Consider the following 15044-nt stretch of genomic DNA (forward strand, 5'->3'; position numbering starts at 1 on the left):
TCTGCCATCTCCCTACTTTCCATTATCAATTCCCCAGATGCACTTTCTGCAGGACCAATGCTCACTTTGTTAACTCTTTTCTTATTTAAATATTTATAGAAACTCTTACTATCCCTCTTGATATTACTAGCTAGCTTCCTCTCGTACTTTTAATTTTTCCCTCCTTATTAATATTTTTGTCATTCTTTGCTGTTCTTTATATTCTTTCCTGGGAGTTCCTCGATTTTGACTCACTGACAGTGTAAGAATTTGCAAGTCAGAATGGTACGTGACTTGGAAGGGAATTTGCAGGTGGCAGTGTTCCTATTGTCAAGATAGGTGAATTAAGATGGGTCAAAACAGTCTCCCTCATCTATAATTTGCTTGGGAACTACTGGCCAGGCCAAGATTCAATAGTTCAGGACAAGCCAGCAGTTCAATCTGTCCCTTTTTAGTCTGTATGGCTCAGTGCAGCACCCTCAACTGCATTCATGGTCACTGGGGCATTTACATTCATGCAATGTTTCATTAGGAGGTACGATAATTTTGAAAGATTTCCTTCATTAAGATCCTTGAATGTTTCCCGAGTCAACTGGTAGCCAAGTGTAAAGAAAACATACTCAAGTTATTTTGGCAAAAATATTTCTCACCCTGATTAACAAGGAATTTCATTCGTACTGCGCCTTTATACATTTTCTTTCAATTGCATGGGCATGTTTTATGTGTGACTTATTTGCCTGGAGTCTTTAGTTTTCTGTGTCTCATCGGAATGAACTTCAGAGGTTGGAAGTGGCATTTTGGTTTCAGAGCACTACATTGCAAAGTAAGGCAAGGGGACAATAGAGAGAAGCAAACTTCACAGCAGGAAAGCCCAATACCAATACAGGTAATTTTCTCCCCTTCTACCCTAAAGAGACTTACTGTTACTGGGTGATGACTCCATGGATCCTGGCTGCCTCCTGCTCCCTTGTCCAACTAATCGTCCTTCATATGTGGTGAACCCTGACACTAACCTTTAGTGATAGTATAACACGGGCAAAATAGCACCAGTCACCGTTACTTTCCATTGGGCAGCCAACCAGGTTTCACCCCTTTTACACTTAAAATAACCCCGAGCTTGTTTGTTGGCTATCAGTCCGAGGTGGGCTGCACAGCTGATCACCTAAGCTCCACACAAGAGGTCAGAAGCTGGAATCAGGGCTTCCTTTACCCTCTAGCACCGGCACTGCTGGCCCAACTGGTATTGGCCAAACCTGCACCAATCTTGGGCCTCTGAGCTGCAACAAGTAACACCACTACCCACAAAGCTATTGGAAGGGGGCACCTGTTGAGTGGGCCTGTCGGCCTGTCAATGCTGATTGGATATATTCTGGACGTTCTATCACAAGACCAACTACCCAGGCCCAGTCAAACAACCATCTTCCTCTCATCTCCAATATCTTTACAATAAATTTATTCAGTCCATGGATGAAGTTGTGCAAAAAGTGCAAAGGCCGTTTGGCCTATTCGCCCGCCCGCCAACCGAACGGTTGGATAGGTAGCGAAAAATTCCATTTAATTAATTGATTAGGGGCCTTAATAGGCCTCTTAGTTGTTGGCGGGCGCGCGCTACTGCCTCTTGTGCGTGGCCGCCGAACGAAATATCGTGAGATCGCGCGATGATGTCGGGACGCTCGCCCGACGTCATCGCACACCAGTTTACTCCCGTTCGGGTCAGGTGCACGCCCACCCACTGAGGGAAAAGTTCTGCCCGTTGACATTTTTTCCCCCCTTCTTCAACTAAGTAATACTTAGCTGCCATTGTTCTATCAAGATACCTATTAGGGAAGGTTGAACAGGCTGGGGCCCTTTTCTGTAGAAAACAGAAGTTCTGATAAGGTGATGGAAGTCTTCAAAATTATGAAACGTTTTTACAGGATAGGCATAAAGATGTTTCCACTTTCGGGCAAGACCAGGACTAAGGACCATAAAGATAATATAGTCATCAATTAAACCAATAAGGAGTCCAAGAGAAACTTCTTCACCCAGACAGTGGTCGGAATGTGGATCACAACAACAACTTGCATTTATATAACATCTTTAATGTAGTTAAAAAGTTCCAGCGTGCTTCACAAGAGCAGTGGCAAAGAAAATTTAACATTAAGCTGCATATGGAGATATTAGGGCAGGTGACCAAAAGTTTGGTTAAAAAAGCAGGTTTCAAGGAGAGTCCCAAAGGAGGAAACAGAGGTGGAGAGGTTTAGTGAGGTAATTCCAGAACTTAGGGCCTCGGCAACTGAAGGGACGATGCCAATGCTAGAGTGATTAAAATTGGGGATACTCAAGAGGCCAGAATTGGAGGAGCACAGATATCTCAGAGGGTTGTGAGGCTGGAGGAGGTTAAAGAGATAGGAAGGGGCGAGGCCATGGAGGGATTTGAAAACAAGGTTGAGAATTTTAACAGTAGAGAGGCATTGGGGACGGATGGCATGGTCAACCATGTCAAAGGCTGCAGAGAGGTCAAAAAGGATGATGAGGGATAGTTTACAATGGGCACAGGAACATAGGATGTTATTTATGACTTTGATAAGAGACACGGCCCTACTGTGACAGGGATGTAAACCTGGTTAGAGGGATTTAAACATGGAATTTCAGGAAGCACAGGCACAGATTTGGAAGTCAACACCACGTTCAGTGACTCCGGAGATTGGAAAGGAGGTGGTAGTTTGTAAGGACGGAGAGATAAAGGGTTGTTTTTTTTTGAGGAGAGGTGTCATGATGTAGATTTGAAGGGAAGAGGGACAGTAACTGAGGAAAGAGAACCGCTAATAATATCAGCTGAGGAGCATTTGAACAAATAGCATAGATGCATTTAAAGGGAATCTAGGAATGAACATGAGGAAGAAAGGAATAGTAGGATATTTGATGGGGTTAGATGGGTGGGAGGAAGCTTGTGTGGTGCATAAACACTGGTATTACTCTGTTGGACATAATAGCTTGTTTCTGTTCTGTACAGACTTTGTATTCCTACACAAGATCACAAATTTTTTCCTCAACAACAAACCTTCCGTCCTTTGAAATTGTTCACATGGGACAGGCTGGGTTACATGTCTGGTGTTCACTGGAGATGTGGTACCAGCAAAACTATCCAGTATCAGATTAGTGGATTACTGCTGCAACTCATCTTGTAATTATTTTTTAAAGAAATTTCAAAAAGTGAGAGTAAATCAAACTAAGATAAAGAAAACTGCCAAACTTAACCTAGGCCCTGTGAGGGCTGCAAATATTTGAGGTTCCCACGTTACCCTGGTAACGGATGCTCCAAGTCCAATGAACATTCAGCAGTTGCTCAATATAGCCCCATGCAAGGAACACGACACAGTTTATATTGGAAATAGCTGTTGCAATCAGTGACAGACACATTTTTTGAATGTCATTTTGCTGATATGTTTCTTGATGCGAGTATCGTTCTACGACTGCCTTTCAGAATGGAGACTGGCATCGTGACGTTCAGTACAAACCTGGTGAATACGAAAATAATGGGAGTTAGACAGAGATCAACCACTTGATTTGTTATCCAGTTTTATTCTCCCCTCCTATCTTCATAGCGCCAACTGATGCCAGGGTCCAAAATGCCCTCTGGCCCTTCATCCTAATATGTGACCACAGTGAGAATTGGTTGGCTGCTTAACAATGAGGGCCTCATGGTTGGGCTTGATCCTAGCAACTTATTTCAGCCTGATCCTGCCCTTGTCCAACATCCAGATGTTGAATGCACATATACCCCCCCACAAACATACATGCATATACCTGCACACATACAATGTACCTACGTGTGCAAACACACACAAACATACATGCATTTACCTGTACATGCACACATATACACTTATACCTGCATGTACATACACATACGTACATACATGTGCATGCACACACACACATACATACTTGCATGCCTGTGCATGCACACACACACACATATCTGCATGTACAGACACTCACAGACACACACAAATGTACTCATGCAAGAACACACAAACATACACACATATACTTGTGCATGCAGACAAATACAAATGTACCTATGCTTGCACACACACATATATATGCATATACCTGTGCATGCACGCACACTTATACCTGTATGTACACGTACACACAAATATACATATGCAACATACACACATGCAACTCCGTGTATTCACACACACACTCAGGCAGGAGTTGCTGCAGCCCGGTAAAGGCCAGCTAACTCACCACAAACCGGGGATGGAATTTTTGGCCCTTCTGGTAACACATCAGGGGTGGGATTTTCCAGCTCCTACACCGCCGGGCATCATCGCAGGCGAGACAGGAAAAGTTGGGAAGCCGTTGACTTTTAACGGCTCTCCAAATTTTCCCGTCCTGCCCACCCGTGAGGATGCCCGCCGGTGTCGGGGCTGGGAAATCCCACCCCAGGTGTTGCATTTCCCAAATTAGCCCTCAACAAAGCCACTTTTAGAGGCTGCCCCCACCCACCCTCGCACTCACCCACACCACAAAACCCCAGCTCCTTTTCCAAGAACAGAACTCCTTGCTCGGAACAGGTGCCAGCTATCATCCAACACTTGCTCCAATGGCCTTTCTTCCCATGAACTCAGAGAGTGAGCGTCAGGGAGGGGGAGTTGTTTCTGTGAATTAAACATATGCTGCGGCCAGCATAATAATACACGGGCTCATGTACCACTCAACTCCCCGATCTTACTGCCTGACTCCATTGAATATATAAAAACAAATAGGTGAGTAGGAGGCATCGGCTGACAGATTAGGGGATTGAGAAGCCTACCTCCAAGCACAGCAGTGTTACTCTTTTCCATTTCACTCACCAGCCATACTCGTCCCTTAATTAGTGCCAAATCAGGGTCTGGTTTGCATCTTGTGCTCATGGCTGCTAATATGTGGTCAAGCTTTATTGAATACCATATATACTCATGTAAAAGTTGAATCATTTTTAGGCAAAAAGTTAGGGGGTTGACTTTTATACAGGTAATGTTTTCAAGGGACCTACTTTTAACTAAAGGTAATGGGGGAAGCCATTATTGAGACGCATGGAGACACCTGATTAGCATTCTCATCATTTGAAATCCTGTCTATAACCAATCCTAAACCGTGGAATTTATCTTTGCTTCCAAACACATTGCCAGGGCTTAATCGATTCTTCATATACCAGCTAGCTGCTGCAGGGCTATGGGCTGGGTGCAGGAAGGTGGGATTAGAAAGGGCACCTGGGTGTCCTCAGGCTGGCATGGACAAGTTGGGCTGAATGGCCTCCTTCTGTGCTGTAACTTTTCTACGGTTTCTATGGTTCTAGCTAACCGTCACAATGAGGATTCTTTTTTCTGGTTCCATGACCTTTGAACTGGACATGGAGCTCCCAGTCTCTCAGGGAGCATGGCGCTTGGTTCCAGATTGATCAGCTTTTACTGTGCTCATTGGGTGTTGGGCGAACGTAATGACCCGTCAACACGGTGCTCCCACCAAAATCCCATAGAGGCACCAAGCTCGGGGCCGCTCCCGGATACGGTTTCATCAGGCTGTGCTCCAGCTTCAGGGAGCCTCCCCAACCCCAACCCCCACCCCTCACAGGCCTGGAGAGGAAGTGGCAGCATCAGCTGGGCCTGCAGTTTCAATACTGCTCGGGGGTCAGGAAAAGGGAAGAGCCGCGCCACTGGAAAGTATCTCGCTGATGGTTCCCAGCCCTTGACCTAAGCCTTGGTGCGGGGGGATTGCACTGAATCCGCATGTGCGAGGGACAATGGTGGCATTGTGGTGATGCCACTGGACCAGTAATCCAGAGGCCCCGGTTGATGCTCTGGAGATATGGGTACAAATCCAACCACAGCCACTGGTGGAATTTAAGTTCAATCAATAAAATCTGGAATTGAAAGCTAGTCTCAGTAACGGTGACCATGAAACTATCATTGATTGTGGCAAAAACCCATCTGGTTCACTAATGTCCTTTTGGGGAAGGAAATTTGTCATCCTTACCTGGTCTGGCCTACATGTGACTCCAGACCCACAGCAATGTGGTTGATTCTTAACTGCCCTCTGAAATGGCCTAGCAAGCCACTCAGTTCAAGGCACATTAGGGATGGGCAACAAATTCTGGTTTGCCGGCGACACCCACATCCCATGAAAGAATAAATTTTTAAAATGAATTGTTTTAACGAATAATGAATTGAAGTACATGAAAAATTAAGGATTGTTTGGCCAAAGGTTGGGGGGTGGGAGTGGGGGTCGACTTTTACACAATTGACTATTACTTGAGCATATATGGTACATAAATACGAATTTTGATTTCAACCAGCCTCTAGTGGGCATGGGCCCAAAATACAAACCAACTAAGGGTCACCAGTATGTCCGGTGAGTGAAATGGAAAAGTGTGACTTGTACGCTAGGCCAAATTTATCAGAACAGAGTAGCAGGCACTTGACTCTGTGATGAACCAGTGCAGCACATGGCCTGTCAGTGCTTTCATGCTGATTCTTGGTGCCTGAGAGGGGAACGTGATCCATCTCCCAGCGCTAACAGCCCTCAGCCCAACAACAACGAATTCACTCATATCAAAAAGAAAGGAAGTTACTCGACAAACCGCATTCACCATTCTCAAAAATGTCGATGGTCGGTGCTCCCAGTTGAAGTGGGGGGTTTGAAGCCTCGATGAATCTGAGCAGGGCAGATACTTCAGCTTCCAAGTGATTGACCGTTCGTTCTATATTCTGAAGTAAACGAGAGACGGAGAGGAAAAAAGGAAGCAACATCAATCAAAATTCATCTACCACTGGCTAGTAAGAGAAAGAACTTGCATTTATATAGTGCCTTTCACAATCTCAAGATGTCCCAAAGTGCCTTACAGCCAATGAAGTACTTTTGAACTGTGGGAAACATGGCAGCCAATTTGTGCACAGCAAGGTCCCATAACTCAGCAATGAAATAACAACCTAATGTCTGTCCCATTGCCATTTCCACTTGTCTTGACATTTAATTATTCCTGCCTTCCATCCTGCCACAACTCTTCCCTTTTGTTCTTTCCCCTCCTTTCACTGCCTCTATACTTGCCTCTAACTGTTTCTAGTTCTGACGAATGGTCATCAACCTGAAACATTAACTCTGTTTCTCTCTCCTCAGATGCTGCCCGACCTGCTTTCCAGAATTTTCTGGTTTTAGCTCAGATTTCCAACATCCGCAGTATTTTGCTTTTGCATTAATGGCAAGGTAATTTATTTTTTAGTGATATGAGTTGAGGCCAGGACACTGGGGAGAACGCCCCTTCATTTCCAGGAGTGCCCTGGAATCTTTTATCTTCAGCTAAGATGGTTTGTTTAATATTTCACCTGAAAGATGATGCTCCCTCATTACTGTACTGTCAGCCAATATTCTGTGCTTAAGTCACTGGAGTGGACTTGAACCCCCAATCATCTGATTCAGAGGCAAAAGTGCTGGCCGCTGAGCCATAACCAACTCTGAATAACCCCCGCCTAAAGTGTTAACCTATAACCTCTTTTAAACATTCAGCAGTTGACTACATTTCCAACATGTTTTACTTTTATTTCAGTTTTTTTTTTAAATTGGAGATTGAAACATGTCCTTTTGTTCATCCTGTGGAAAGGATTAAGTGAAACACTGGGGAGACTAAACACGGACTTGGTGACCGCTTTGTGGAACACCTTCGCCCAGCCCACAAGCATGACCCCGACCTTCCTGTCGCTTGCCATTTCAATTCACCATCCTGCTCTCATGCTCACATTCCTGTCCTCGGCCTGCTACAATGTTCCAGTGAAGCCCAACACAAGCTGGAGGAACAGCACCTCATCTTCCGATTAGGCACTTTAAAGCTTTCTGGACTCAACATTGAATTCAACAATGTCAGACCATGAACTCTGTCCTCCATTTTGATTTCCCCCCCCTCCGCCCCCCCCGGCCCATGGCCAGCCTGTATCTTGTTCTCATGTTTTGCTTTCAGACAGCACTGATCCTTTTTCTGCTGTTAACACCATCTGCTATTTTGCTTTCAGACAGTTCTGACCTTTATTCCACTATTAACACCTGCTTTAGTCTTTAATACTACCACTACCACTCCCTTTGCCTTGTGTTCCATGACATCTTTGTCATTAGATTTCTCCTGACCTCCAACCTATCCCTGGTCTTTTCTTTTGCTTCACCTACCCTCCACCTCTTTTTCAACAACATAAAACCCATCACCTTCCTACTGCTCTCTAGTTCTGGAGAAGAGTCAAATTGGACTCAAAATGTGAACTCTGTTTCTCTCTCCACAGATGATGCCAGACCTGCTGAGTTTTCCCAGCATTTTTTTTTTGTTTTTATTTCAGATTTCAAGCATCAGCAGTATTTTGCTTTTATGTTAGGTGAAACGGGCTGGGTGGAGACTCATGTGGAGCATGAATTACAGGCATTGATCAGTTGGGCTGAATGTAACCACAATGTAAATTCTCTGGAAACATCATTATAGCATCTCTTATATGTACCATAACCTAGTGTTGCTACGCTCAAAACAGGGAATGGGCTTTTGTTACCTTTTCTACAATATCCAACCGTTTGTGGAGTGCCTTGTCACGCTCGCACCAGTCTGTGTCATCTCTCTGTGGGTCTGCTTCTGAAACAAGCAGTGCCATTGTTGAATTAATACATTTTCTTCTCTCCACTGTTCATCCTCCATCTGACTCACTCATTTTGCCTCTTTCCAGCAGTTCAGGTAGTAAACGGTAGCAGATGTAACTAAGAACACTTCACCATATGTGAAAATGAATTCTTTTAAGCTCATGTTGCACTGTGATCTGAGCGCTGCCACTGTTTCGTTGCTTTCTATCATAATAAAGTGTTTCTCCAGAGAACAAATATAAATGCTTGGGGAAATCTAGGTGTGACTAAAAAAAGTCTGCACGCTGCCTTTTAACCTCCAGTAATCTGTGCTGGCACATAATATTCATCGTTACAGCAACATCACTTTTCTGTGTCCTGTATTATTACACAGCTATCTTACCAATAGGAACTGGCCTTTCACCACATTAACACTGGCAATAGAAGCTCATCCAGTTGAGCCAGCTCCCCAACCCCACTCTTCCAAAAGGGATCAGAGCTCACACGGAGCAAAGGATCATAACCCCTATTGCAACATAATTTCCATAGCAACAGGAAGTACTCGCTGGGCAGCGTTTTCCCATCGGCGAGTGGGGTGGTGGGGGTGGGGGTGGGGCCTGCTCGCTGGTGTCCCGACGTCACCGCACGTCATTCAGCTCGGCGGGCGCGGAGCTGACTCAGCTGCACGCCCGCCGAACTGTCAAAGGCCTATTAAGGCCTGTTTAAAAAGTAATTAAAGTAATTAACTGAGCTGCCCGTCCAACCTTAAGGCTGGAGGGCAGGTGAAGAGCCCAGGCGGCCTTTGCATTTTTCATGGAACCTCATCCACGGGCGGGTTGAGGTTTCATGAAGGGTTTATTATTTAAATAAGACTTTTTGAAATAAATAATGGACATGTCCCAGCTCATGTGACAGTTTCACATGAGGCGACATGTCCTTAAATTTTTTTACCCACCTTATTCAAATTTCTGTAACTTAAACAAATCTCTCTGAGGCACCTTTGTGCCTCAGGGAGATCTCTGCGCTCTTTTGCGCGCATGTGCGAAAGAGCACAGGGAACCACTCAGGGAATTCCACCCCCCCCACCCGCACAGGGAGCGCTCAGCGCTTCTGGGCGCGCGGCACGATGGGCGGGCCTTAATTGGCCCGCCCATGTAAAATGGCGGTGTGGACCTGATCGGGGGCGCCAATTGAGTTTGTGCCCGCACCCACACAACCCCCTCCACGGTGGAAAATTTCTGGCCATAGTGTTATTATCATAGCAACAGGAATTAACAAAAGGCCAGTCAGCCCAACATTGGTGTTGGAAATTTTTAAATAAGCCACACAAATTTAATCGGCATTTGGAAAAATATGGGTTAACAAACAAAAGCCAGCACAGATTTGTTTAAGGCAAATGGTGTTTGACTAACTTGATTAAGTAACAGAAGCGTTGATGAGGGCAGTTTGACGGATGTGCCAAGGACCTTCCAAAGCCACTTCTATCACCTCGAAGGACAAGGGTAGCAGATGGATGGGGATAACATCACCTGCAAGTTCCCCTCAAGCCACACACCTTCCCGACTTGGAACGATATCACACGATATCACCGTCGATGGGTCAAAATCCCAGAACTCCCTCCTTAACAGCACTGTGGGTGTACCGACACTACATGGGACTGCAGCAGTTCAAGAAGGCAGCTCACCACCACCTTCTCAAGGGCAATTCGGGATGGACAATAAATGCTGGCCTAGCCAGCAACATGAAAGAATAAACTATTAAAAAAATGTGCATATGGACTTTCAAAAGTACACTTGATAAAGTACTGAATCATAAACTTGTTTGCATAATTGAAGCCCATGGGATTAAAAGAACGGTGGCTACATAATTAGCTAAAGATCAGAAAGCAGAGAGTAATGGTTGTTTTTCAGACTGGAGGGAAGATTACAGTGGTGTCCCTCAGAGGTTAGTTTAAAGGCCACTGCGCTTTTTGATATATATTAGTAAAAAGAAAAAAAATAAAGACTTGCATTTATGTAGCACCTTTCATGACCACAGAATGTCCCAAAGTGCTTTACAGAATGTCCAAAAGCGCATTTACACCTAGATTTCACCTAGAGGTGAATACCTAGAGATATTCAAAATGAAATAATTTTTGAAGTGTAATCTAGGAAACAGAGCAGTCAATTTGCACACAGCAAGCTCTCACAAACAGCAACGTGAAAATGTCCCGATAATCTGTTTTTGTGATGTTGATTGAGGAATAATTGGCCAGAACTCCCCTGCTCTTCTTCTAAGTTGTTTTTTTTATATTCGTTCATGGGATGCGAACATCGCTGGCACGGGCAGTATTTATTGCCCATCCCCAAGTGCCTTTAGGAAATGGTAAAATAGCACCATGAGATCTTCTACATCCACCTGAGAGACAGATGGGACCTTGGTTTAATGTCTCAACCAATAGATAGCACTCCCTCGGTACTGCACTGGAGCGTCAGTCATGGTTTTTGTGCTCAATTCCTTGAGTGGGATTTGAACCCACAACTTCCATGATTCTTAGTCAAAATTGCCACCAACTGAGCTGCAACTTTATGATCTCGGGTTAGGCATACAAAGTCTAATTTCAGAGTTTGCAGATGCTACATATTCAGAAATATAGTAAACAGTGAAGAGGATAGCAACAGGTTTGAGGTGGATATACAAAGGCTGGTGAAATCGGCAGACACATGGCAGATGAAATTTAACATGGAGAAGTGCGAAGCGATTCATTCTGATAGGAAGAATGAGGTGAAGCAATATAAACTAAATAGTACAATTTTAAAGGGACACAAGAAGAGATGGAGCAGGGAATAAATGCACATACATCTTTGAAGGTGCCAGGACAAGGTGAGAAGGTTGTGAAAAAAGACATAAGGGATCCTCGACTTTATAAATAGAGGAATACAGTGCAAAGGCAAGAAAGTTATGCTAAACCTTTATGCAGCATTGGTTAGGTCAGAGTTGGAGTATTGCAGCCGGTTCTGGGCACCACACTTTAGGAATAATGTCAAGGCTATAGAGAGGGCACAGATGAACTTTACTAGAATGGTACCAGGGATGAAAGACTTCAGTTATCTAGAGGAGTTATTCTCTTAGAGCAAGGGAGATTTGATAGAGGTATTCAAAATCATGAATGATTTTGATTGAATAAATAAGGAGAATCTGTTTCCAGTGACAGAATGATCACTAACCAGAGGACACAGATTTAAGGCAATTAACAAAAGAACAGGAGCTGAGACGAGGAAAACATCTTTTACACAGAGTTGTTGTAATCAGGAATGCATTGCCTGAAAGGAAGCAGATTCAATAATAATTTTCACAAGGGAATTGGATAAATATTTGAAGGACAGCAGAGTGGGACTAAATGGATAGCCCTTTCAAACCGCTGGCATAGGCATGATGGGCTGAATGGTCTCCTATGTTGTGTCATTGTATGATTCTACTATCCTACGATTGCATCATTATCTTAGCAATGGCTGATTATTATCTATTTGTCATAACAAGTAGAACTGCATTGTCTCTTGTGTTGTGTGACCTATGTTCCTGAATGATGGTTATAGACTCAGATGTCGTTTTGGGTGTCCAGACTATATCTGAATGCGAATGCCCACAGGCCTCACTACAAAAAGGTTGCATCAAGTATCTGAATTCCAATTTGCAGAATAACCAAAACAAAAAGACTCTGCAAACCACTCGGACCCCAGGAGTTGCTGTACTGTGCCAGCAACCCCAGTGCACTGAGGTACTTCCCTGCAAATAAATACCAGCAACAAACTGCAAAATAACTTCTGAACATGTATTTTTTGCCATTTCCTGATTTAAACTTTCTTAAAGCTCTCAAAATCCTTACTCTTTCCGAGATTCCCCAATTTTTCAGTTGGTTAATTCACTGCACCAGGTAAATCCCAACTTGGATCCTTGCTAGGCAGAACAATGATGTCTAATTAGGCTTTTAAATCTAAATTCATTATTCTTTTTAAACAAAATGTGTATATTAATATCAACCAGAAGATAGTCTGAAATACAATTACCCTTTAAAGACCTTTGGACAACCAGGAAGAATGTCCTAGGTTCAGTGCTATGCACAGGTCTCAGCGTCAGAGGGCTCCCTACACCAAAGTAAGCAAGACATCAGCTGGACCAGCCCTAAGAACTAGGGCTGAGATTCGGCCAGGCCATGGGCCATTCGCAGTAATTTCTTTACCAGGTCTGAATAACAAGAATGCTTAAAATGCACACAACAGAACTATTAAGAGACATTATCTTCGGCACAGATTCAAACTCTGTTGCGTTATCTTAAAAATTAGGTTATATAGTGTAAAAAGAGCAATGTAATCAAAAAGACTTTGCAATGCGAAGCATTTGCACATGGGGGAAGTTATAACGGTGGAATGCAACAAGGACAAAATAATAAATGTATGTTGTGATGAGTTTATTATAATGATGATTAAAGTGTAATCCATTAATAATTAGTGTAAGAAAAGCAAGTTACAATGAGGGGGATATGCCCACTGCAATGCAGTTACATTATAATTAAGGTGCTGTGAAGGGCTCCACCTTGTAATTAATGTGAAATGTAATGAAGGTTCAGGACTTGGAAACTGGCTTTGATCAGGCAGTCCTGGGCCACACTAGGAGTTTAGAGTTCTCCGTTTCTCCTCCAACAGCTCCGTGACATGTTTAAAGACTAATCTGACCTGACATGTATTGGGGACTGCGACCACTGTCTCTCATAAATTACTCCTGGAGTATACAGAGGAACTGGGAGCTGACATTGTTTCCTATAGTCACCCCTGGGGCACATTGGGGACTGAGACCAATATCTCCAATTGTCACAACTGAAAATCTGGGGATACTATTTCCCATAGTCGCCCTTAGGATGCATGAGGAACTGGGCACACTTGTCTTCCATAGTCACCCCTGGGATATACAAAGCAACTGTTTGGCATTTTTGGACCCCTCCGGATAAATGGATTGGGATAGTGTCGAGTAAACACTCGACTCTCCAGAGTCTAGCCCCACCCCTCAACCATCCCTTTATCCAAAAATCTGTTTTCTCCCTCTTATATGCCTTATTTCTTAATTTACATTTTCTCTCAACCAAACACGTTTCTCTTTCAATGTTTTGAACTTGTCTGCTGTTTGGTCCTCTCCTAATTTTCAGCACTGCCTTATTTCTCTCTGCATTCTAAAACAATTAGTACCTTAAAATGTTTCCATGTTCCTCATTACACCCCGGAGCTTTAAATCCAACAAAAAATGAAATAAGTTCACCAAAAAAAAAAAGAAGAGAAATAGGAATGTAAGAAGCAAATCACATTGGGGGGAAAAAAGTAATGTTTACTTCATCACGGGGTTGGTTAAATAAATAAATCCCAAGAAACGTTTTAAAGACCCGAGCAATCCAAAAGTGACTCCAGTGACCATCACCTACCAGTCGCGGCCAGTCCAAGAAGCAACAAGATTCCAGATACAGCCCACACGCCCCGCATGTTGAACTCAGCCTCGATCACTGGGTTTTTCAGTCTCCCTCTCCTGTCTTCAGAATCTCAACCTGGCAGGGAGAAAGGGGAAAAAAAAAAAGACTTGTGCTGGATATCTTCCAGGTTCCAGCTCCAAACTGCGCCCTTCCGTTTGAATTGCTGGCTGTGGTTATATAAATCTTAAACCACTCCTACCCTGGGAGTGGTCTGTAGCTTTATCACTCCTCGCAGCTTTTATTTTGATTGTAGCAGCCCTGGAAACGATTGCTAATAGCTCAAGTGAGAATAGAATGTTTTTCTTTGACCAGCCAGGTGTTTGACTAAGGAATCATATTTGGTAGAGTTTCAGGGAGAATGAGGGATGGGGGGGGAGGGAGAAGCTTAATTTTAATTTTCACTATTGGGGCAATAAAGCCTGAAGCCCCGTTTGCCCTTACAGGTATATGTGAAAGATCTCATGGCACTATTCAAAGAAGAACAGGGAGTTCTCCCTGGTGTCCATGGCCAGTAATTATCCCTCAACCAACACTTAAAATACAACTTAAATGATCATTATCTCATTGGTGTTTGTGGGATCTTGCTCTGTGAAAATTGGCTGCTACATTACAGCAGTGCAATGAGTTTATGACTCTGACCATAAGGGCAGTCACAGTTGAGCCCAACCCCTAATACTTCCACCAGATGGAGGTGGAGAGTGGCCATGGGGGATCAGGAAACCCTGCTTGAGCTTCCCTATCCATGCATGCTAAAGTCATTTGTAGCCTCTCACCTGTTGCCCTTCCTGAGATCAGCACAGACTGTGGACCAAACCTGGGAACATCTTACACAGTATGGCACAGTACTTGGGATCTTCCTACCCTGCAAGACTGAGTACCATATGTTATGACATTGCAGTATTCCCTCTCCAGGGAGGGTATGAACCAATTTCCTTTCATAGTCAACGTATTG

At 43.9% G+C, this 15044-nt stretch overlaps 1 protein-coding gene across 1 annotated transcript; it reads right to left on the bottom strand.

Annotated features, from left to right (window-relative positions):
• Nucleotides 1-2039: 2039 nt before the first annotated feature.
• LOC144668546 (placenta-specific protein 9-like) lies at nucleotides 2040-14284 on the bottom strand. Its single transcript, XM_078530683.1, has 4 exons — nucleotides 14048-14284; nucleotides 8535-8614; nucleotides 6602-6719; nucleotides 2040-3479 (listed from the first exon to the last, which is right to left on the bottom strand). The coding sequence occupies exons 1-4, from the start codon at nucleotides 14103-14105 to the stop codon at nucleotides 3469-3471; spliced, it is 267 nt and encodes an 88-aa protein (XP_078386809.1). The 5' UTR covers nucleotides 14106-14284; the 3' UTR covers nucleotides 2040-3468.
• Between the last annotated feature and the right edge of the window lie 760 nt (nucleotides 14285-15044).

The sequence above is a fragment of the Cetorhinus maximus genome, chromosome 27, assembly GCF_964194155.1.
Source record: "Cetorhinus maximus chromosome 27, sCetMax3.hap1.1, whole genome shotgun sequence".
NCBI lineage: Eukaryota > Metazoa > Chordata > Chondrichthyes > Lamniformes > Cetorhinidae > Cetorhinus > Cetorhinus maximus.